The sequence below is a fragment of the Semicossyphus pulcher genome, unplaced genomic scaffold (assembly GCF_022749685.1).
Source record: "Semicossyphus pulcher isolate SPU_LCO1_2020_fin unplaced genomic scaffold, fSemPul1.0.p SCAF_21, whole genome shotgun sequence".
Taxonomy (NCBI): domain Eukaryota; kingdom Metazoa; phylum Chordata; class Actinopteri; order Labriformes; family Labridae; genus Semicossyphus; species Semicossyphus pulcher.
In genome coordinates this window covers 18,208,069-18,228,769 of record NW_027211695.1, presented here as the reverse complement: position 1 = coordinate 18,228,769, position 20,701 = coordinate 18,208,069, and the positions used below count along the sequence as shown (strand labels likewise).

The 20,701-nt window shown below is 42.8% G+C and overlaps 3 protein-coding genes across 3 annotated transcripts; 1 reads left to right on the top strand and 2 right to left on the bottom strand.

Annotated features, from left to right (window-relative positions):
• The first annotated feature begins 759 nt into the window (after window positions 1-759).
• On the top strand, window positions 760-2,437 carry LOC138600428 (E3 ubiquitin-protein ligase ARIH2-like). The gene is made up of 4 exons (XM_069671853.1): window positions 760-781; window positions 1,238-1,338; window positions 1,756-1,905; window positions 1,994-2,437. The coding sequence occupies exons 1-4, from the start codon at window positions 760-762 to the stop codon at window positions 2,435-2,437; spliced, it is 717 nt and encodes a 238-aa protein (XP_069527954.1).
• A 905-nt stretch (window positions 2,438-3,342) lies between these two features.
• On the bottom strand, window positions 3,343-8,806 carry LOC138600427 (ciliated left-right organizer metallopeptidase). The gene is made up of 14 exons (XM_069671851.1): window positions 8,461-8,806; window positions 8,251-8,344; window positions 8,091-8,142; window positions 7,846-7,995; window positions 7,645-7,770; window positions 7,478-7,562; window positions 6,455-6,603; window positions 5,896-6,079; window positions 5,712-5,781; window positions 5,489-5,585; window positions 5,213-5,320; window positions 4,961-5,098; window positions 3,602-3,711; window positions 3,343-3,520 (listed from the first exon to the last, which is right to left on the bottom strand). The coding sequence occupies exons 1-14, from the start codon at window positions 8,804-8,806 to the stop codon at window positions 3,343-3,345; spliced, it is 1,887 nt and encodes a 628-aa protein (XP_069527952.1).
• Window positions 8,807-10,554: 1,748 nt separating this feature from the next.
• Window positions 10,555-20,039, bottom strand: lrp10 (low density lipoprotein receptor-related protein 10). Its single transcript, XM_069672813.1, has 10 exons — window positions 20,019-20,039; window positions 18,751-18,918; window positions 18,554-18,586; window positions 18,125-18,269; window positions 17,843-18,036; window positions 17,159-17,754; window positions 16,591-17,027; window positions 15,325-15,519; window positions 14,731-14,860; window positions 10,555-13,553 (listed from the first exon to the last, which is right to left on the bottom strand). The coding sequence occupies exons 2-10, from the start codon at window positions 18,797-18,799 to the stop codon at window positions 12,921-12,923; spliced, it is 2,412 nt and encodes an 803-aa protein (XP_069528914.1). The 5' UTR covers window positions 18,800-18,918; window positions 20,019-20,039; the 3' UTR covers window positions 10,555-12,920.
• Between the last annotated feature and the right edge of the window lie 662 nt (window positions 20,040-20,701).

Here is a 20,701-nt window from a genome sequence, read left to right as displayed (position 1 = left end):
CGATGATCTTTTCTTCTCCTCTAGGATCGCTTACTTTCAGTTGAATTCCCATTTTACAACCGAGCCGGTTCAGAACACTGCGGGAAGTGTGTCCAGGAACAAACAATCAAGGTGTTCATTATAATTTTAGATGCCTCACCCTTAAGGTGATGTCACATGACTTCAGAAAGGGGAATTCTGGATCCTCTGTAGCTCATCAGTCATTGAGACCGAGGAGACCGGGTCGAGATGGGGAACAATTTGACAGCTGAAGAGAGAGATGCTGCTCGACTGCGGAAAATAAAATCTTCGATTGGTAGATGGAGCAGTCATTTTGAGACACGTTTGCCCATTAGGCAAAAAGCTATAATAAGTAAATCAACGTTTAATACTGATCCACTCCGCAGCACGTTGACAACTGAAAACAATGACGCTGCTCATGCACTACCACGAAGTTTAAAACCTAATAATCAACGGTGGACAAGTTCGGCAACTGGTCAAGAGAAGTGCTATGACCCGAATGACACCACACTAACGTTATTCGATGGAGAAGATCAGATGGACTGTAAGTAGGCACAGAACCACACAGTTAATCTCAACTGTTTCTTTGCTAAATCGCAGCTAAAATTGGTTGTATTTATTCGAGTATCGAACAACGTAATTACAGGAATACGTCAAACCCTCTGGACTAACCAGGGTAGAGTTACGGTTTGCTAAAACGTTATATTTGGATTTTGAAAATAAATTAGGGGTCTAACTTATTCTCTTTAGCAAATGACCATGCATGGCGTTATCCCCCATGGTATAAAGGGACAGACAGAAATTAATTCTGATGACTCTATATGAGCTACAAAAGCAAAACAGACCATCAGCGACAAGATTGATTATTTCTATATAGTTATTTTTAATGCCTGAAAGTGTGTGTGTGTGTGTGGGGGGGGGGGGGGGGGGGGGGGGTAGGTGTCAGACAAAGCGGTTAACTGCACGCATACATTTTCCAGGGCAGAAATTTAAAGTGAGCGATACAGAAATGAGATCTTTTGTTAAAAACCATCACTTACGCACGTACAGGACAAAATCAGCAAATAGATAAGAGGTACAGCTTTGTCCACAGGGGGCGCCAAAATCAACACGAACCGAAAGTTCCTCACAGGAGCTTTAATAATTGACAGCTCGTCGGGCATTATCTCTCCGGTAAAAACCTTACCACCACTAACTATGACTAATTATGTCACATTTTTGTGTGTCTTTCTCACAGTTGAGCTCAATGACTACAAGTCTCTCAGAGCCAAAATGTCCTGTGGTCACACCGTCACTCCAATGTCTCTAACCAACTGGTGTCGCAAGTCGCTGGACAAGGTAGCTGTGCTTTTATCACCATCAGACCATCTTCACAATTTTAAGTTGATGAAAAATGTTTTTGTATATAGACCTACGTCTACTTGCTGGCTTGTTCCAGAGCTTTAGATGACACTTCCCGTGTGCAGGAGATCAATAAGTCATCAATAAACGGTAAAAGCCAAAATAAAAGAATAAATAAACATATAATATCAACTGCTGCACAGACTGACAGTAAGCTTTTTGATAGTTTTTTCTCTATTCATTAACACGCAAACAGAACCTGCACAAAGTCGTATTCACTCAGTGACCTTATCTGCTCTTAATCATGGTTTTTGAGGATGCAGGTTGAAACTGAAAATGACTCAGTTATTAATCGCATTAAGAGTAAATAGCAGTAGCAAATGAGCATGTTTGATTTTCTTTTTGATCCAAAAGGGTGAGACCAAGTTTGTTTGTGGCCATTGTGATGTCGAGTGGCCATACAATGAGGTTTACAAGATGGCTCTCCTGACTCCTGAAGAAATCAAGTACTTTGAGAAGACACTGTTCAAAACAGCCGCAACAGATTTCTGGAACGCCAAAAAAGTGAGTACCTACCAATCACGTTCTTAGAAATACAGTATATTCATTAACTGAAGGGAATATTATAAAATCTGTTGTTTTTTATAACCAGTGTCCTGGCTGCAAGAGTTGTGTGGTGAGGAACGACCTGAATAATGCGAGAGTCTGCTGCACAGTGTGCTCAACAAACAAAAGAAGGATCTACGAGTTCTGCTGGAGGTGTCTGAAGGAATGGACACGTCCGTCTCCATATTCAGACCGCTGTGCAGACCCTGATTGCGTTACGCCAGAGGAAACACTGAGAACGTGTCCAGAGATCACATTCAAGGATGTGAAGAATGTCACTGGCTGTCCCTCTGTCCGTGCCTGTCCCACCTGTGGTTTGTTGATCGAGCACAACAAAAAGAATTGCAAATACATCACATGTCTCCGGTGTAAGGAGAAGTTTTGTTTCGTGTGCCTCAAGCTCAATAAAGTCTGTGATAAATATTACGGACCATGCATCAGTGGTGTCGCTCCCAGACAGACCACTATACCTGTGTGGAAGAGGAAATAAGCTGCTGTGTGAGAGAGTTAACACTGCGGTGCCTGTGTCATGTATATATGTATGTACAAAATCAGCTAGCATCTACGCTACGCTACGCTACGCTACGCTACGCTTAGCTCAGAGCCAATCAGTTCAATAATAAATCTCTTATTTTATTTTTATGGACCTAGCCATTTTATTGTCGTACATTTATACATCTTACAACTTGTATCAGCGCAGTAGAACATTAATGCAGCATGTAAGCCTCTCACTCTGAGCATGACATCAGAGGAAAATGGCCGACATGCGTCAGGCTAGCTTGTTAATGCGCTAGGATTACAGGACATTGGAGGGCTATTTATGGGGGATCATAGGGATGATTTTAATGTAAATAAATGTCTGTTAAGTCTCTATCTATCACTGAATGAGGTAACACAATGGTGATTGAGCCTCTGGCCCACTGATGAAAGCCTTTGCATTTGCATTATTACACTTTAAAATGATGTCACAGAAATAGCGGTAATTAAAATGTTTGGACAGTTATAGGGGATTTATGATACTTTCTGATTTTCTAACAACTTCTGTAATCATACATCTCATTTAGGAAACTATTTGCTCACCCTTTACTGTTAATATCACGCATAGCTTTATTTTTCTGTGACAGTCACAAATATAAAGTCTCTATTCAGTCTGTTGTCACATTTACTGTCCCTTGTGTGTTTTTATGATCAATATGCAATGTAAACCAGCTGATAATAGTCTTTTAGCTGAGTCACACTCACCGAAAATCTTTCTGCTGCATTTCCTGTCCAATAAAATTCTGGTTAAAAAGGCACTTTTTCTTGATTTATTTCTTTCTCCTTGAATCAGCTGACTGGCTGAAAAGAAATCTGTTTATTAAAGCTTAAATTAAAGGTTTTGAAAGGCACTGTTTGCTACAGATTACTGCGATCCTCTGCGGCAGCGTGGATCCTGATCCTGCAGGAGCAACGTTTCCTGTAAGACGCTACGACTGCAGCCAGGAGACACACAGCAGCAGTGAGGCCGAGCGCCGTGGTTACACTGTCGGGCGCCCAGGTCCGGGTCTGATGTGAAGAAGTCTCATCCGGATCACTGACCAAAAAGAAAAAAAGAGGAAGTCAGCATGAGGTACAGGTTCCTACAAAGTAAGAGCTTGTTTAAAGTCACACTCACCTTGGGATAGAAGCAGGAGATGTATTACCATCATCTGAGGGAGGAGTGACGTCAGAGGACAGACATAACTTCCTGTCAGGGCAGGAAACTAAGCCCTGGTGTCCTTTAATCTGACGGTGACAAACAAGGAATAGATAACATGCTTACATCTCTAGGGATGTGTTTGTAGCGTATTTAAATATTAATATGTCTTAAAATAACAAACAAATTCTGGTTTACACCTTCTCATTATATATTACACATCTATCATATATTTACATTGTATCATGTAATTCGACTACATAGTTATTATTGTAATTATATGTTGTTGTATATATATTATAATATACAACAGTTAGTTCTGACCAAGTAATCTGATTGGATGAGAGGCTCTCCATGAGTGCTGATATAGAGAACAACAGCACTGGGACTTTTCACTCTGTGTATCACTCCGCCTCAGCCAGGTGTTCTGAATACTGTTAATTAACATTACAGCAGACCGTGTGTGTCTACATTAATGAAGCTGGTACCTCTGAATCACACAGCTGACTCTTAGTTCACTGGTTGATCAACAAACAGATAAATGGAGGTGATAAAAAACAGCTGATCGGAGGTCACCTGTAGACAGAGTGCAGGAGAATGTTCGGGTTGCTTGGCAACAAAAGTCCAGTTTCAGTTAAGCTGTAGAACGAGTTGAGTTGGTGGAGCATAAAATAATCTGTTGTTGATTGTTACTGTTTGCTACTGTTGTATAACTGTTGTATAAAAGCAATATCGCACTCGAGGTCGTGCTGTTATACTGAATATCAGCACGGCCGTGATTATCTGACCGAATCAGTGACCGTGTTCAGCACATCACAACCTCTCATGTGATATTGCTTAACTATCATATATTTACACTGCATTATATCACTATATAATTACACTATATAGTTATTATGCAGTTTTATATTGCTGTGTATGTTATATCAGAGTCCACCCTTCACTTTTGATTAGAGGGATTATATTATATATACTGAAAATATATAATTTATCATGTAAGATTATTATGTACATTTTTACACCTTTATCATTATATTACATACTGTATATTGTTTACACATTATGGCTGCTAGAGTTGAATTTGCACTATTATTATTGTGTTTAAGGTTTAAGGTACTTCGTTAGCAACTTTCCTAACCTGGCAGAGCTGTGTGTAAAACTATACTGAAGTATTAAACAGGTTAGCCACATTTCAGCGTTTGTTTATTCTCCAATCGTGTTACTTCCTCATGTCTGAGCAGTTGTTACTGTTCTTTTATGAAAGTTTACTTAATATTTAAGAATCAGTGGGAACAGTGCACAGTTCCTCAGATATTTTTCCTGTAGTTTTTGAGTTACCTGAATGCTGCCCCCTGCTGGACAGTCCACCCATTCAGAGCCAGACACCCGGATCTGGTACCTGTTCGGTCCGGTACACCTGTGTCTGTAACAACGACCCTCCACTGAGCTGCTGGACAAAACAAACTGACTCTGGTTCTAAAAAAAAAAAGAAAGAAAAAGACAGGTGGAGAAAAAAATGTATTAATGTCAAACAAAGGAAACAGTTTAACAGAAACACTCACATACATGCTCTCACACACACACACACACCTGTCTGGTCAGGTTGGAGAAGAAGCATCGGCTGTCAAAGCCAAAGATCTCCCCGCTCCCATCTTCTTCAGCTGACCGCCTGGTGTTTTCTTTTCTCCAGCACTCACTCTGAAGGACGAGAGGACGAGAGACGGTGAAAATGTGACACTGAAATGAGTGGATGATAAAAACAAATATAATTGACATCTTATAACTACTTTAAAGAATTTAAAATATCCACCTTCAGGGCACATATGTGCCTAATTTTCAAGTTAAATGACAGGAAATGAGACATACCCCATTCTTGATGGGTTTATACACTCTGCATCCCTCCAGGTATTGATCAGTCTGGCACTCCCCCTTGTGGAGGTGAAGATAATGACACCCAAATCCACTGAGAAGCAAACAAACGGCAATCATTGGTGCTGCAAATGTAATATTAAAAAAGACAACTGGACTCACACTCCTCTTAATATTCTATTCTGTTGTGTAGGAAATAAATATATAATAATAAATGTACCTGCCAGAGCAGAAGAAGGTCGAGGACTCGTTCTGACAGGTCGACAGGGAACCAAACGTGGCTCCTCCACCTGAAAAAACATACACTTTTAAATTTTGCATATAATATTGTGAAACACGAGCCAGGATTTCCTTATTTTATTTATACGTTTACATTAACTATCAAAACACTTATCTGTACTTACCGTCTCCCCAGACGAGACTCTGCGCCCAGCTCAGGTCCACAGCGTACCAGCCCGTGTCCTGTAACGCAGCCAAGGTCACCGGGTCGATCCTGACTGTGGTGGAGTCCCCCAGCACCGCTGCCATGATGGAGCCCTGCAGGACCCGGGACTCCCAGTGCGAGGACACTCGGCCTGGAGGTGCATCCTGAGTTAACAAAGTACAGAAACATGTAAAGGAGAACTCTTGAAGTTGGATATTCGACAGACGTACACTGGGGAGCCGGCGACACTCTCTCACTCAGCTTGATGGATAACACTTGAGCATTTAAAATAAGTGGGCAACATGAACCTAATTTAGTTGTATTTTTGAATCCTTATTTTTATATGGGCTAGTCATGGATGTATTATAAAAACATCAGTGCTTGTCCATTGAACAATAATTTATTGACAGCCCCTAAGTCCGGCTCTGCCTGTTAAGTGCGAGGGCTCGAAGACAGACAATGTCTGTCGGATATCCAACTTAAAACTAACTTCACCGCGGTGATAAATCTTGGGTAAAAGCTGAAGCAGCTCACTGCACCAGGTTCTCTAGCGGAGCCCCGAGCTCAGGATCAGCGGATGCCAGGTGCTCCTGCAGGGCTGAGATGACGGATGGGGTGTAAATCCTCATCTGGCCCGATCCATCAGAGTGAGCGACTCTGCCTCGAGGGGAACAGCCGGCACCCGCAACTGAAAAACATAGAAGTATTTTCAAACAATGAAACATGTTCAGCTAATGATAATATGTTTTTGGTTTTTTTGCCACTTTATATAATGAAGTCAGATTAAAAAGCATAAATATGATATACATGGCTCATGTGTGCTGCCATTGGTCCGTCACCTCGGTGATTATCATCCCTAAATTTAGATTTTCCATTTCCAATATGTCCTGTTGATTTATGAGTTTATTCCACTGTATTTCTTCTTATTTTATTGTTGTGTATTAATTTGTTTTGTACGGAAGCCCTGAGTGGACATTTATCCATCCTTTATATTTAAACCGTTTGCCCGTGATAACCAGTAATTAACGATTGTTTATCTTTCTCTTTTTCTCGTGATAATTTCCCGGCGATCTAGAAAACAAAACGATGTTTCTATGTGTGTTTTGTGCTCTTGCAACTCTGGGGATACGAGTTATGATCGTCTGACGTTACGGTGGTGCAGCGTTATCTTGAGGTAACAAGATAAATAAGTCGAGACCTTCAGAAAACAACCAGATATAACTTGTTTTTACAGGAAACCAGGGTATAATAAAATGCATGGATGCATGTCCACTTAGGGCTTCCGTAGTTTTGTTCTTAAATTAGTCTGATTCGATTTAATTGTAGGGCTTAAATCTTGTAATGTTTTTAACTATGCCGTAAAGCTGTTACATAATGGTATTAAAGTTCTGTACAATTTTAACTGTTGCAAAGAAAAGATTTTAAGACATAAAACTATATTAAAGGTAAGTGTCTACACAACAGATAAGGTTATTACACAGTATAATATAATAAAATATAATAACATATGATGGATTGAAGTTGGATACAGCGACTTAAAAACAAGAAATGTGTTTAAAAACCTTGAGCCCCGGAGGAACAGTCTCTCCAGGTGTGGAAGAGCGCTTTAGAGAAACCGAGCACATGAAACAGCTCGTGGATCACAGCCTGTAAAGACACAAGAGCACACACATGATTCAGCACACATTTCTACAGGTAGTCGTAGCAGTAGTAGAAGCATTAATCGTACCTGTACAGCAGCCTGGCGTCTGTATGACGCTCCTGTCAGTCTGTCCCTGCAGAGGACCACCACCCCGGCCACAGGTCGCCCGTGTTGCTCAGTCTGACAGTGAGCAGCGTAGGCCAACACGTTCGGCTGTGAACGGGACATATAAGTATGAGTATGAGAAAAGTACTCGTGTTAAACACAGCTGCACACCGACGTGTGTACCTCTGCTCTGCACTTGTCAGTGGCCTGTATGAGGAGGTACAACAGGAAGTCAGTGTCGGGGAGTCCTGCACCTTCGGGACGAAGCTCAGTCCTGCGAGGTGAATCAGCTTTCAGGTAAACGTCACAGCCAGCCAGGTGATCGTCTGGGATCTGATGACAACAAAAAGCGTGGTAGGTTTTCTTGTGTAGGTGTGTAGTTCAGGGACAAACCACAGAAACGGTTATATGATGTTTATGACTCTTACCGTCACATCCAGGCAGGTCTCAGTTCTGTAGTTGCTGTTGGCTCGACCACACCTGCAGGACGGAAACACTCGCTTATATAACATACATACTGTATTTAATAGAGCCAAGTTTAAGGGAAGTATTGGTGATTCATAACACACACCTGCTGTATACACACACCTGTTGTAGTTGGCAGAACTTGAATTCCTCCAGAGAAACTTGCAGTATTTGTTGATGTCTCTGCTGAGCAGCAACGGGCCAGGAACTCGCTTCACTATTGAAAGAGCAACCAATTTAAAAAGTACTTGTTAGTGTGTGTTTTAAGGGTTAAAGTTAAATAAGAGTACGTCATGTCCCCAAAAGTGACCTAAGTAAGCGTGTGTGTGTCACCTGACAGTAAAGACGACACCATCCTCACAGCCTCCTCCACCGCTGCCTCCATCCTCTCTTTCTCTGCCTCTGGTAGGTTGTTGCTCTCGCTCGGAATCCAGGTCCGGATCCTGATTGGCTGAGGGGAGGCAGGAGTGGGCGGGGCTTTCTTCCCCAGGCTTCTCCTCCGTCCTGTGTGACCTACTGGTTTTAGTAGTCTGGGCTCGTTGGGTGCAGCTCGGGCCGCTCCGGCCTGGGCCTGAACCTCATCGAAGATGCACTTCTGCAGGACTCCGGGGAGCTCCAACACCACCACCAGCACCGGCAGCACCCCCACCCAGAGTCTCTGGGATAGAAGTGAAACCATAATTACAGCTGGAACCTGTTTCAGGGCGGACGATGATGATGAGTTGTTGGTGCAGGATACATTCACTCAAAGAAACACAGGCTTTCTCATGACTGTTAAACTAACCTGTGATGGTGACAGTTAAACTGATTATTTACAGACACAGTGAACTATATTAAATTACATCACAACAAGACAGTAAATAAATGGTTCCTTCTTCTCATTATGTTGTTTATTCCATGACTTAAGTAAACTTTACCCATTGTGCTCTTTAATCAATGTATTTTATTTTGAAAAGTTGTAATTTTTCGTTATTAAATTAAGTCAATTTTACTCGTTTTGCTCTTTAATAAGTGTATTTTATTTTGAAAAGTAGCCGTTCTTTAGTTTTTAAGTGCTGAGAACAATGAGGTAATTTTCTTGGATTGGGAGATTTTAATGGCCGGAAATAAGTCACAAAGTACATTGTGGGTTATATATAGCTTTTAGATGCAAGTTCTTTTACAAAGAGACAGAAATAAATGAAGAATTTAACATTTCCCCGGCAGAACTGTTCTCTTGGTAGTATGAAGAAAGCTTGGGAACACATATAAGACCTTTATGTAGGTTTGAAACACAAAATTCAAATATAACTTTGCCAAACTGCGCAGAAAATCGGAAACTAAATGACAGATGTATTTGTCCCTCCACATATATCAAACCTGCTTGAATTCTAACCGCATACATCATCGTTTGGTTTACTAATCTAAAGACCAAGACCTGTTGTACATCACATTTGAAATGGTGCACACAATATGGAATAAAGATACACATTTTAGATGAGTTATTACTTTTTGTTAAAAGGAGCCGCTTTTAAAAGGTGGATTAATAAAGCAGGATACTAATTTGATTCCCAGACGTCTTTTTAAAAGGTTATCATGGGTAATTTTTGTTACTTTTGGGCCTTTTCTTGCTGTCAAAGTAGGAGCTCCAAATATCACTTCCTGCTGCAGAAATCACTTAATTTAAAAAGGTATCTTTAGAGTTACCTCCAAGGTGAATGCAACACCAGTCCATCCACGTAGCGTCAATCCTCTCTGGCAACACAAACTGCTTCGTAAATCCTGCAGAGCGACCTCTGAGGAGCTCTTTCAGGAGCCTGTGAATCTCAATGGGACTTTTGAATACAAAGCACAATGCACCGAGTCTGTCGTCTGAGGTGTCAGGTGTCAATAAACAAATCTGGGGTCATCGGCTATCATCTGAGTCGACATAACCTCTAGAAGTTTTTCGGTATACCTGTTTAGCTAGCGGTTAGCGATAAACAATTTCCAGCAAAGACTTCCTTTTCCGTTTGGTTGATTTTTACTACCATAAATCCGAAAAAGACAGTTTATCTTGTGATTGACTTTAATTAACGGGGTTTTACCTTTGCCGAAATAACAACATCATGAAGCAGACTTGTAAAAAGTAAAAATACAAGTTTTGTCAGGTCCGTCCTCAAGAGGAGAAGAAAACTACGTTTAAAATGCTCGTTTGTTGAACGGAGGTCGGATGATCGTTTCTGATGCATTCGAGGAAGTCGGGAAATCCAAGCGCCGCACGGCTTATGTTGCTGTAGAGCGGATTGTTAGCTGAATTTGCATGCAGATGTTTATAGAGATTAACAAGAAGCTAAATCGTTATCAGATTACGCTGATGGGAGCTGCTCGCCACACTGCAGCCTGCCGATGCGTGATTGGTCGATACATCTGTAAAAAGAGATTAATAAACACACAATACCCGTCCCCTAAAAGTGCAAATCGTTTAATCTCAGCCACATTTTTACTTATATACAGTGAAGTTGACCCTAATAAACCATAAAATCACTTTATCTCTCAATGACCTCGGAACATTGCAAATTTAAAACCTCTGGCTACTCCACGTCGACCCGAATACATTCAACAAAGCGAAACTTAAAAGAGAAAGGGAAAAAAAAAAAGAGAATTAACGTGAAATAAAAACATCATTAAATGTACAATAATACAAATGGCACACCTCGAAGTCTGTTGTGTCAAAATATGACAGAATGCGATCGATTCCCCTCAAGGGTTGAAGATTCAAGTTGAGGTTATTTTGTAAAATCAGGTCGCTGTTTGATCTCTGGGGCGCCTTATCGTCCTGTGCACACTACACAAACACACAGGCACCAGATTGTCTTTTGACACTTTTGTAGATTACATTCATTCACATGGGAAATGTACACCAGTTTGTGTGTACTCTGTGCATGAAAAATATGGGTCCCAAATAGTTATTGCAGAGTAGACATGCATCTACTTCATGTTGTAATAAAGCCTCTGATGTGTCAATGCGAGCTATGATGTGAGAAAACGTGCCTCGGTGTGTTTCAGTGTGCGTCAGGAATCCTCCAAATCTCCTCAAACCACCTACAGGAAACTCCTCAAAAGGCACTTAAATAGGGGAAATTGTTCTTTTTTTATATAATTATCTGGTAAAACATGAGACGGGATGCAGGTGGCAGAAGTATGTGGAGATAATCCACATCTACAAACATACTCCACTGTCAATGTAAGACTAAAATGCAAATGCATTCACACAAATGCAGTCATACAAACAATATTTTCCATCATTTATCTAAAAATGTAATCACTCAATCTGACAGCAGCCTGCCTCAGTTTCTGGATAGGGAAGATTCTCCTGTGCAAAAATTTACCTTCAATGTGCAGCCTAGTGTTAATTAAGTGCACATCCAACGCTCAAACGTACGTCAGGTCAGCCATGCTTTTCCTCTAAAACTTTCTCAAGGAAGTCTCTTTAAAAAAAAAAAAGGAAATGAAGTCAAATACTTGATTCCATAAGTCAACAACTCAATTTCAAAAAGGCACCAGACTTTGCACAGTGCGGGTGAGTCTCGCTGTGGGCCACTCCTGTGCTCAAGTTCAAACAAATGTGGAAAGACTGGGGTTCGATTGACAGCAATCACACGGCGGCCATGTTTCTCTTGTCTCAGGCTGGGAAGCTCAAATGTTGTTGTAATGTCACACTGCTGTGTTCCAGTCCGTAAGTCTTAAACATGTTGGGAATATGACAAATCATTATCGTTTCAATGATTCCGTATTGATCAGAAACTTAATGTAAAAATATGAAGCAGCAACAGGCCTTATTTCATGTTTAAACCACACATTTCATGACCCATTAGCTACCATCAGACATCAGCTAATGTTAGCTACTTCCCTGCTAACATCACCGTTAGCTATGAGTTGCTGAATGCTAACATTACATTTTGAAAGTGTTACGATAGAAATGCTATAAACAGACTTAACACTGTAAAAACAACATATCTGACACGAGCTAATATTAGCGTTCGGCCACTCCTAAGCTAAAGGTAATGTTAGCAGGCTAGTGGCTAATTGCTAACATTACCTTTTAATACTGTATTGAGATATAAAATTGGCATTAACAGACTTGACTTAGCAAACAAACTCTTTGGCTAACATCAGATAACGTCTAATGTTAGCATTTAGCCACTTCCTATTGAATATAACCGTTAGCTAGGGAGTGGTTAAATGCTAACTTCACGGTTGGCAAATTACACCTTTCCTCTTATTCGGCACAACACAATCAAAAAGTAAAGCTAGCATTCACTTCCTAAGCTAGGAAGTGGCTAAATGCTAACAATACTTCTTTATGTATGATAGTAAAGGGCTAAAAAGACTAACTTTATAAAAACAACATATTTGCTAACCCATTAACTTCCATCAGACAACGGCTAATGTTAGCATTTAGCCACTTCCTATCTAATATAACCATTAGCTAAGGAGTGGCAGAATGCTAATGTTACCGTTGGCGAATTACACCTTTCCTCTTATGCTGCACAACACAATCAAAAGGTAATGTTAGCATTCCTAGCTAACAGTAATTTAAGCTAGGAGTTTCTAAATGCTAACTTTCGTTGTCGTTTGATGCTAACAGGTAATCAGATATGGTTACTGTCCAGATTTTCTACACTTTCTGGAAGTTTTGACATTACAACAGCATTTGAGCTTCCCACCCTGACTGTGATGTCAGAGGAAAATGGCCGCCACGTGAATATGGTGAATTATAATCATTGAGTGAAGAAGACAAAAGGAGGGGTGGGGCTCTTAGAGGGAGTCATTCAGGTGAGCATGGGCACGTCGTCCTCTGAGTTGGTGTCTTCCGAAAGAGGGATCAGCAGCACCTCGTCGTCTGAAGAGGACGAGGAGAAGGAGGGGGAGGCGGAGAGGGGCATGGAGTTGGTGGAGGAAGAGGAGGAGGAGGAGGGCGAGGCTCTGAAGAGGGAGATACTCAGCCCCAGCGTGTGGAAGATTGAGGCCAGAGAGGGGCTGCTCGGGGGGACAGGAGGAGTGGCTGTGGGTGGAGCTGGGGGAGCGTACGGGGGTGGAGGTGGGGAAGCGACAGGCGGCGGGAGTAGAGGAGGCGGGGCTTCCTGCTGCTGCTGCTGCTGCTGGTCTGTCTGAACCAACAGGCCGAGTTTCTGAGGCACCGGCTGGTTGACCGCTTCCACCGCCGACGAGGAGCTGGTAGGGGTGGAGTGAGCCGGTTCCTGACCAGCTGGAGCAGCGTCTGACTGCTGCTGGCTGGAGCTCGACGCCTGGCTCGGCCTGGAGGGAGGCCTGGGGATCAGACCCCACCTCCTCATGCGGCGGACGGCCCGGCGGACGAAGCGGGGTCTGCGTCTGCGGTGCGGGGAGTTGGCGGCGTCCTGGCGGAGGAGCTGGAGAATTCCCCTCAGAGAAAGAGATGAGGTCTGAAAAGGAGAGTGGAAATCTGTTACTCGATACTTGAAAGTGGTTTTAAAACTTTTGAAACACCAAACAAGACTTAGATCAGGGAACGAGTTTGTTGCTCTGAAACGAAGTCAGCTCTTTCTGTTGGGATTTGGCAGCGTTAATCCCTCCACCTCCGCTACCTCATGTGTCCTCCCCCACTATTAATAAAGCACCTTCGTGTGAACTCGCACAGTAGCAGCACATTAGCTCCGTCTTAATTCTCTTCCTACTGCAGCCCACACAGCCTGCTGGGGATTAATGCCTGCCTGCTGTAGTGCAGCACATGACTGTAAGACTTATAGATCAAACATTTGAATTGAAACATTTTACAAAGAGTTTGTTCACACTCTGGGTTACAGAGGAAAGTGAGGGCTGAAGTACAGCTAGCATGTTAGCAGCTGAGGTGTCAGTATCAGGTTACATTTTCTAAACAAAACTAGGAACCATTTGAACCTTCGCTAAGCCCCTCCCTTGAATGGTCACTGTCCAAGCCTACGTTAGCAACCGTAACTAAGCGCAGGAAGCCTGTCAAGCTTTCGGAACAAGGAGAAATGCAGAAACGGTGTGCATCAGGAATCTGCAAATATGTCAGTCAAAGTTTAGAGGGGCCAAAAACTCAAGAGGAGAGATGTCAGACCGCACTCGCAGCTTAGATCAGCAAAAACTCTGAGGTAAGACGCTACCTAGCTTGGCTAGGTTAGCATGTTAGCAAAGAAAGACGGTTGAATATTAATTATGAGTTACTCCAGATCCAGTGTTTGGATCAAGCCGAAGATGTGCGAGCGATATCCTGACGCGCTTTAAACAAAATGAAAAACATTTCGTTTTGCTAGCAACGAGCTAAAACATATTAGATAAAGAGGAGTCATAACTAAACATTAGCTTAAAATAAAACAATATTCTGGATGTAGCTTTCAAATGTGTACTGTCGTCCTTTCTGTCGACTAGGAACTATTTTTCCACAAATTTGCTGTTATTTTCCTCGGAACATCTCTCACTGTTTTAGTGGAAAACATGCTAGTGTGAAAGATTGACAGGCATAGCAACAGTAACCAAGGGGGGCAGTCAATTGTAAACAACTCATATCCAGACGGCGTCTGCAGCTGTAGAAGTTTCAGCTGAAACAACAATGAGAATATTGATATTTCCTCTCACCTCGTTGGGGTTTTCTGTGGGGAAGTCCTCCACAGGGGGGATGATGCCCTGGGCGATCAGCTGACCATACGAGGGCGGAGCCTGCTGCTGGATCAGCTCTGCTTCCTGGCGGCTGATTGGAGCAAACAGGCTGCAAGAAAAACATTAAGCTGCATTAACACTCAGGACAGTTTGACATAAAAGCATTTACTCATTTAGATTTTAAAGCCACATTCTGCACAACAACTCACTCCACACACTTTCTGTTATATAGTTTACTCTTCATAAAAGAGTCATTTTTAGTCGAGTACACATGACATAACCCACTTTGGCCGGGACAAACTGAATGTGGGAGGCTCACACTTCACAACAACAACCTGGTAGTTGTTGTTTCTCTTAGAGAGAGTGGAGTACGCAGTGTTCTGGCTGTGTTTGAGAGGTGATGTCTGGCAGATCTGGCAACAACTGACGCTAGTAGTGAGGAACACAAACTCGTGACTCACTGTCTCTGATCTTCTGGCTGAAGAGCAAATAAACCTTATCGTGCTTATCAAGCAAACAATAAAACAATCGTATATTTACAACAAGGACAGGGTGTAAAGAACAAACATGTACCTGTACTCCCGGGTCCTGAGCGAGTACAGTTTGCAGGTGCAGCCCATGGCGATGACCAGCAGGAGCCCGCAGACCAGGCTGCCCACTGTAGCCGCCGTGATGACCTTGCGGGGCAGAATGACGGTGCAGTTCAGCTCGTCCGTTCCGTCCTTACAGTCCACCTGGCCGTCACAGCGCCAGCTCTCAAACACACACCTGCACACAGGGACAATGGACCTTTTGTTTGTTAGAGTGTACAGAAAAAAAGTGGAACGGCATACTGACGGTCTGGTGATGAAACCATGTGACTTATTGCACACGTCTTAAATCATGTTATGTGTGAAACTATAAGGTAATTCTACTTTTAAGCTAATTTCAAGCTTCATATTCCCTCTGTGATACCTGTGGAGTAGCTTAGCATAATTTACAGTTAAAAAAAACTCTCACACTGGTGCTCTGTGCAGGCCCTCATACAGCCTCTGCCTGAAACGACTCAGTCAGCTCTGTCCCTTTAAGAAACCCCGCCCCTATAAGCCCGCTTTCTCATGATTGGCCAGCACTCTGAAGCCTTTGTGACGCCACAAAGTGCAGCGTGTAGAAAAAACTGTGTGAAACCTGGCGTTCACAGCAGCCTGCAGACTGAGCCGAGTACTTTCTGTGCGTCCTCTTAATGGGTCTCATTATTTTCATGTTTGCAGCTTCGCTTCGTCTGGATTTACAGTTCATACAAAAAGTTTAAAGTAAAACTTGAAATCAGGATTTTCAGCTCTTATTTTGAAAAACAAAAAAAGGAAATTATTCTTTATGAAAAATCATCATCCAAATCATCCAGGATTTTCCTGCACAGCTGTTAAAATACAGAGTTGACGTCTCATACTCAAATAAAAAAAATAAATCAGTTCAAGTCTTCGATGCACACACCCTGTGACTCACACACTGTTATAACCATGAAACACAGGGCGCTGATAATTAACCTGACCACACAATGAAGACTCATTTGACAACAGTCTGCATAGAAACAAAACAACAGCTGATCAGCTTCTCACTGAAACGTGAAGGGAGCTTGTTTTGTCAACTGCTGCTTCCAGGGTCAGGAATAAGACCTGACCTTTAGATTAAAGTCAAACTGTGTACTATACTGTAACTTCAGAATTTAAAAGAAATTCTTGTTAGATTATTGAAGCTAATATCTGGATCTTTTTCAGCAAATGCCCTGAGAAACCAGAGCGACAGTTATTTCCTCTGAGCCTGGGAGAGCGACAGGTTGTCTCTCACTCTCACACTGACCTGTCGCTGTCACAATGAAAGGTCCCCGGCTGGCACACGGTGCAGTCCCTCTCGTCGCTGCCGTCGGCGCAGTACAGCTGGTAGTTGCATCTCTCTGACACCGGGTAGCAAACCGGTCTGCCCGCAAAGTGACTGGACGCCACCGCTCTCTGGCCCGCAACCCCGCAGGCGAACTGGTTCAGACTGCAGCCCCTGCAGCCCTCCTCGTCCCGCCCCGTCTCGGGGCAGTCCCACTTCCCGTCGCAGCGCTGCTCCTGCGTGAAGCAGCCTCCCGCTGCTCCCCCGCAGCGGCCCTCCCACGGCGGGCAGTAGGTCCCGACGTGGAAGGTGGCGTTGAAGCCGCTGCCCTCTGAGCTGGGGAGAGTCTCGTAGGTCATCGACAGCAGGCCGGTGTGGGATTCAACTTGGACTGATTTGTAATTGGAGGCGCTGGTGATCTGTCAAAAGCAGGAAATGGACTTTATGTTAGTAAATGATCCTCTTATTTTATACTTTAATAAATGTTTGGATACTTTTCTACAAGGACCTAGAGATGGTCGGACTCTTTATGTCAGACAGGCCAACTCACAATTTTAATAACGTCTCCTTTGCCTTGCTCTCGGTTGTACACGATGAGTCGGTCCCCAGGTCCTAACACCAGCTGCTGCAGGTCAAGTCTCAGCGGCCTCGAGTCCTGCGGGTCCAGAGTCCAGACGCAGAACATCGCAGGGCCGCGGATGGTCGGAGGAGAGAAGGTCCCGTAGAAGGTCTGGAGGAGTCCTCCGCAGGGCCACTCGATGGGAGCGGGCGTCACAACCGGCTCCCTGCGAGTCTGAGGCTGCTCGTGGGCTTGATCCACCTGCTCCTCCTCATTTGCCCGCTCCTTCAGCAGCGCCCACAGATCAGACTCGGTATCCATGTCTGGTGTCTTATCCACAGCCTTACTTCTCTCCGTGTCTCTATCATTGTTCCTCTCTGTGTACGACTCGGCTCGGGCCTCTTCTCCCTCTCTGCCGCCAAACTTTAGTGACGGATCTGGGGTTTCCGCTTCCTCGTCGCAGCCCTGTTCGTCTGTGCTGAGGCCGACTTCATCGAGACACTCCACCTGACCGTTACAGCGCCAGGAGAGAGGCAGGCAGCGGCCCCCGAGGCACTCGAAGGAGGTTAGCGGGCATTCACCAGAGTCTGGAGGGGAATTATCAGTTATACGTAATAGTTTACAACATACTTTACACTTGTCATAACAAAATAAAAGAACATCCTGCCATCATACCTCTGGCGTAGTTCAACAAAAAAGATGACACAGGGAACTGATGCGGGAGGAAGTGGTGCGTCACGGATATGTTCCCCCCTGGGAACTCCATCGGTTGCGGCAGCTTTGAGCCACAAAGGACGACCGGCTCTCCGCCAGCTGATGATTTTATTGTCACCCATTCCTTCCTACAGCGAGCCGAGAACTGGGAGAAGCTGAGGGAGGATTAAGAGTAAAGATTAGTGAACGCTTATTTTAAAACAAATCAACTTAAAGGAAACAAAACTCCCTCGTTGCCTTTACCTGAGGACGATAGGTTCTCCTTCCGCTCCCTTGATGATCCAGCAGTCGTAGGTGGAGCCGAAGCGGTACGACCAGCTGTGGTAAGCAGAACTCCTGATCTCTCCCACTTTGCTGTCCAAGACCTGGAGGGAGTGCCCACAGCGGGCTGAGACAAAACAGACAAAGGGGAACAAAAGTTAAGAGTAGAATAGTTCCTGTTTTTGACACGTAAAGTGTCAGTGTGTGGTGTGAAACCTGGAGTAAATGTCAGAAGCAGACTATATTTGCTTAAACCTTGATTTAGTTACACAAGTTGAGCTTACACAGCAGTAGGAAGGAGGTGTTTAAGTACATTAAATATGGCTTGTTTCTTCTGTTATCATCTCACATTGCAGGATAGAGAAAAGTGACAGAACATGAGACAAAGTGCTGACAAGTTTGTTTCCTCACCAGAGCAGAGGGCAGGCTCGAAGCGGCTCCACGCTGCAGACGAAACAAGCAAAAACAGAACGAGTCAGGCAGGTGTGCTTTATCATAAACGCTGTCCGACATGAGAAGTGCAAACACAACCTTTGCTTGATAAAACATTCAAAGCAGGCACCTTAAATACAGCAGTCAAATACATGCTGATGAATGTATACGCGTACCTGTTATGCTGAAAACTAGGAGGGCGCAGAGGTTGTAAGTGGCTGTCATTGTGGTAATGCTTCTCCTCTGAGATGCTGGAAATTATGTTAAAAACTGAGGACTTAAAAGGGTAAAAAAAAACATCAGAAAAGCGCCATTTTAGGAGGTTTTGTTCAGGAAGACTTCCCCTGCAAAGTAAAAGAGAAGAGGAAGAAAGAGAGGAGGGTTAGATCTCAAAGTCGTAGCCTCATCATCATGAATATCCTATTAACATTAACAACATACTCAATGTCATCATCATCAATAGCATCAATATCATTAAGTGCGTGAAAGAGCGGGGTCTTTAGCTTTTAACATAATTAATTGATACTTATGATAAGGAGTGTTTTATTGATGAGTTGAATGCTATAAAACTGCCAGCTATGATGATCATGAATCCATTATTTTAGTCGTTTTTAATAGAAAAATGCCTTTTCATTTTATATCGTATTATTAAAAACACTTATTCAATCGGTATTAATAACTAATAATGAAAAAACTGTTAAGTTTGCAGTAGCTAATTTCAATCGTAAGACCTCAGTGGTGTGTTATGTACGGTATGTTCTTCCTTCTTAGTACAAGAGATTCACTTGATTCCCGATTGACTCAAAACCTGAGGTGTTTTACTTCAAGGGAATTGTTCTGGCCTCAAAAGTATCATCAGAGTGAGTTCAGTAGTTTACATAATCAATCTATCATTGCTATATTTCCGGACAAGAACACAATACATGGGTATGGCTAGCAGGGCCTCTTGAAGTTGGCGTTATTTTGATCTTGAACGCACACAAATAGCGATTTCCTTCCTATAATCCTCTCAACAATGACGCCAGGAAAGCTAGCATTTCCGTGTAGAAACCATCGCATAACAAATAATTTACGTCCTTTTTAAAATTCCCAGTTATGTAAAACTATTTGGATTTCGTGTTCAGTTTGATAACAGCTCATTTTGTGTCCTGTAAGTTAAGATAACACAGCGGGATAGTTTCGGTTTGAGGGAGAAGGAGGGAGCAGCTGCTCGCCCTCTTCAGTCACAAGCGCTTTAATAGCTAGCATCCTGGCGAGCTAGCTGCTAACGCTAACATCCTGACTTCTGTCCTCGTTAAAACGCTTTTTGTGGACGGCGACACCACAAGAAAAGATTACCAAGCAGCACAAGGAGGGTTTAAGAACTCAAAGATAACAGAACATTTAGGTCAGACGCGGGAACAACATTATAAAATGATATAAAAAGAGGAAGCGAGTACGTTACCATGTCAGTCGGCCTTTCTTGTTGACAAGTTTAGTCCCACTTCCGGGTACTTTAGCTCATGACGACAGGGGGCGGGGCTTATTTTTCCTCCCATTCATAAACATTTACATTTTAATTTATTTTTCCCCTCATTAAATGTTTTAAACTACACTTAAAATTATCCTTACGCTAAAATATAATTTCCTTTATTGAGATATTTTCTTAAATGGCGGATAATGTCTAAAAGAAGGTAGGATGAAGCGTTTCTCTTTTAACACAAGGTGGCAGTGTAAACGAAAAAATATGCAACAGTTTTAATTCACAAAAATGGGGCAGGGACCTTCAGGGCTCTGTGCTATGTGATGTGCTTATTAATTTTAAATATTTCTATTTCAGGCCACATTATACTTCCACTGCACTGCACTTAAGCATTAATAGAAAACGAATTAAAATAATTTACTGAAATATAACGTGTTTTGTCTCTCTCCGTCTCTTTGAAGATTTTGGGGGATAACTAACTTAAGTAATTGGGATTGATTTGATTATAATCTAATCCTGTAGTTGATATTTTGTACTTTTTACCCAAGTACAATATTGAATGCAGGACTTTTAGTCGTAAAGAGTATTTCTAAATAATGGTATTGTCACTTTTACTCAAGTAACTGATGAGAATACTACTTCCGTCAATCAATATCTGTGTTTTA

Coding starts and splice junctions, on each gene's coding strand:
- LOC138600428 (XM_069671853.1), top strand. CDS start 760: ATGCATGGCGTTATCCCCCATG. Junction 782..1,237: donor GCATGGCGTTATCCCCCATG/GTATAAAGGGAC, acceptor TCTTTCTCACAG/TTGAGCTCAATGACTACAAG. Junction 1,339..1,755: donor GTCGCAAGTCGCTGGACAAG/GTAGCTGTGCTT, acceptor TTGATCCAAAAG/GGTGAGACCAAGTTTGTTTG.
- LOC138600427 (XM_069671851.1), bottom strand. CDS start 8,806: ATGGTTTCACTTCTATCCCAGAGACTCTGGGTGGGGGTGCTGCCGGTG. Junction 6,080..6,454: donor GGGCTCCGCTAGAGAACCTG/GTGCAGTGAGCT, acceptor TTGTTAACTCAG/GATGCACCTCCAGGCCGAGT. Junction 5,099..5,212: donor TCTCCAACCTGACCAGACAG/GTGTGTGTGTGT, acceptor TTTTTTTTTTAG/AACCAGAGTCAGTTTGTTTT.
- lrp10 (XM_069672813.1), bottom strand. CDS start 18,799: ATGACAGCCACTTACAACCTCTGCGCCCTCCTAGTTTTCAGCATAACA. Junction 17,755..17,842: donor TTTGTTGAACTACGCCAGAG/GTATGATGGCAG, acceptor ATTCCCCTCCAG/ACTCTGGTGAATGCCCGCTA. Junction 15,520..16,590: donor TTTCATTGTGACAGCGACAG/GTCAGTGTGAGA, acceptor CCCTGTGTGCAG/GTGTGTGTTTGAGAGCTGGC.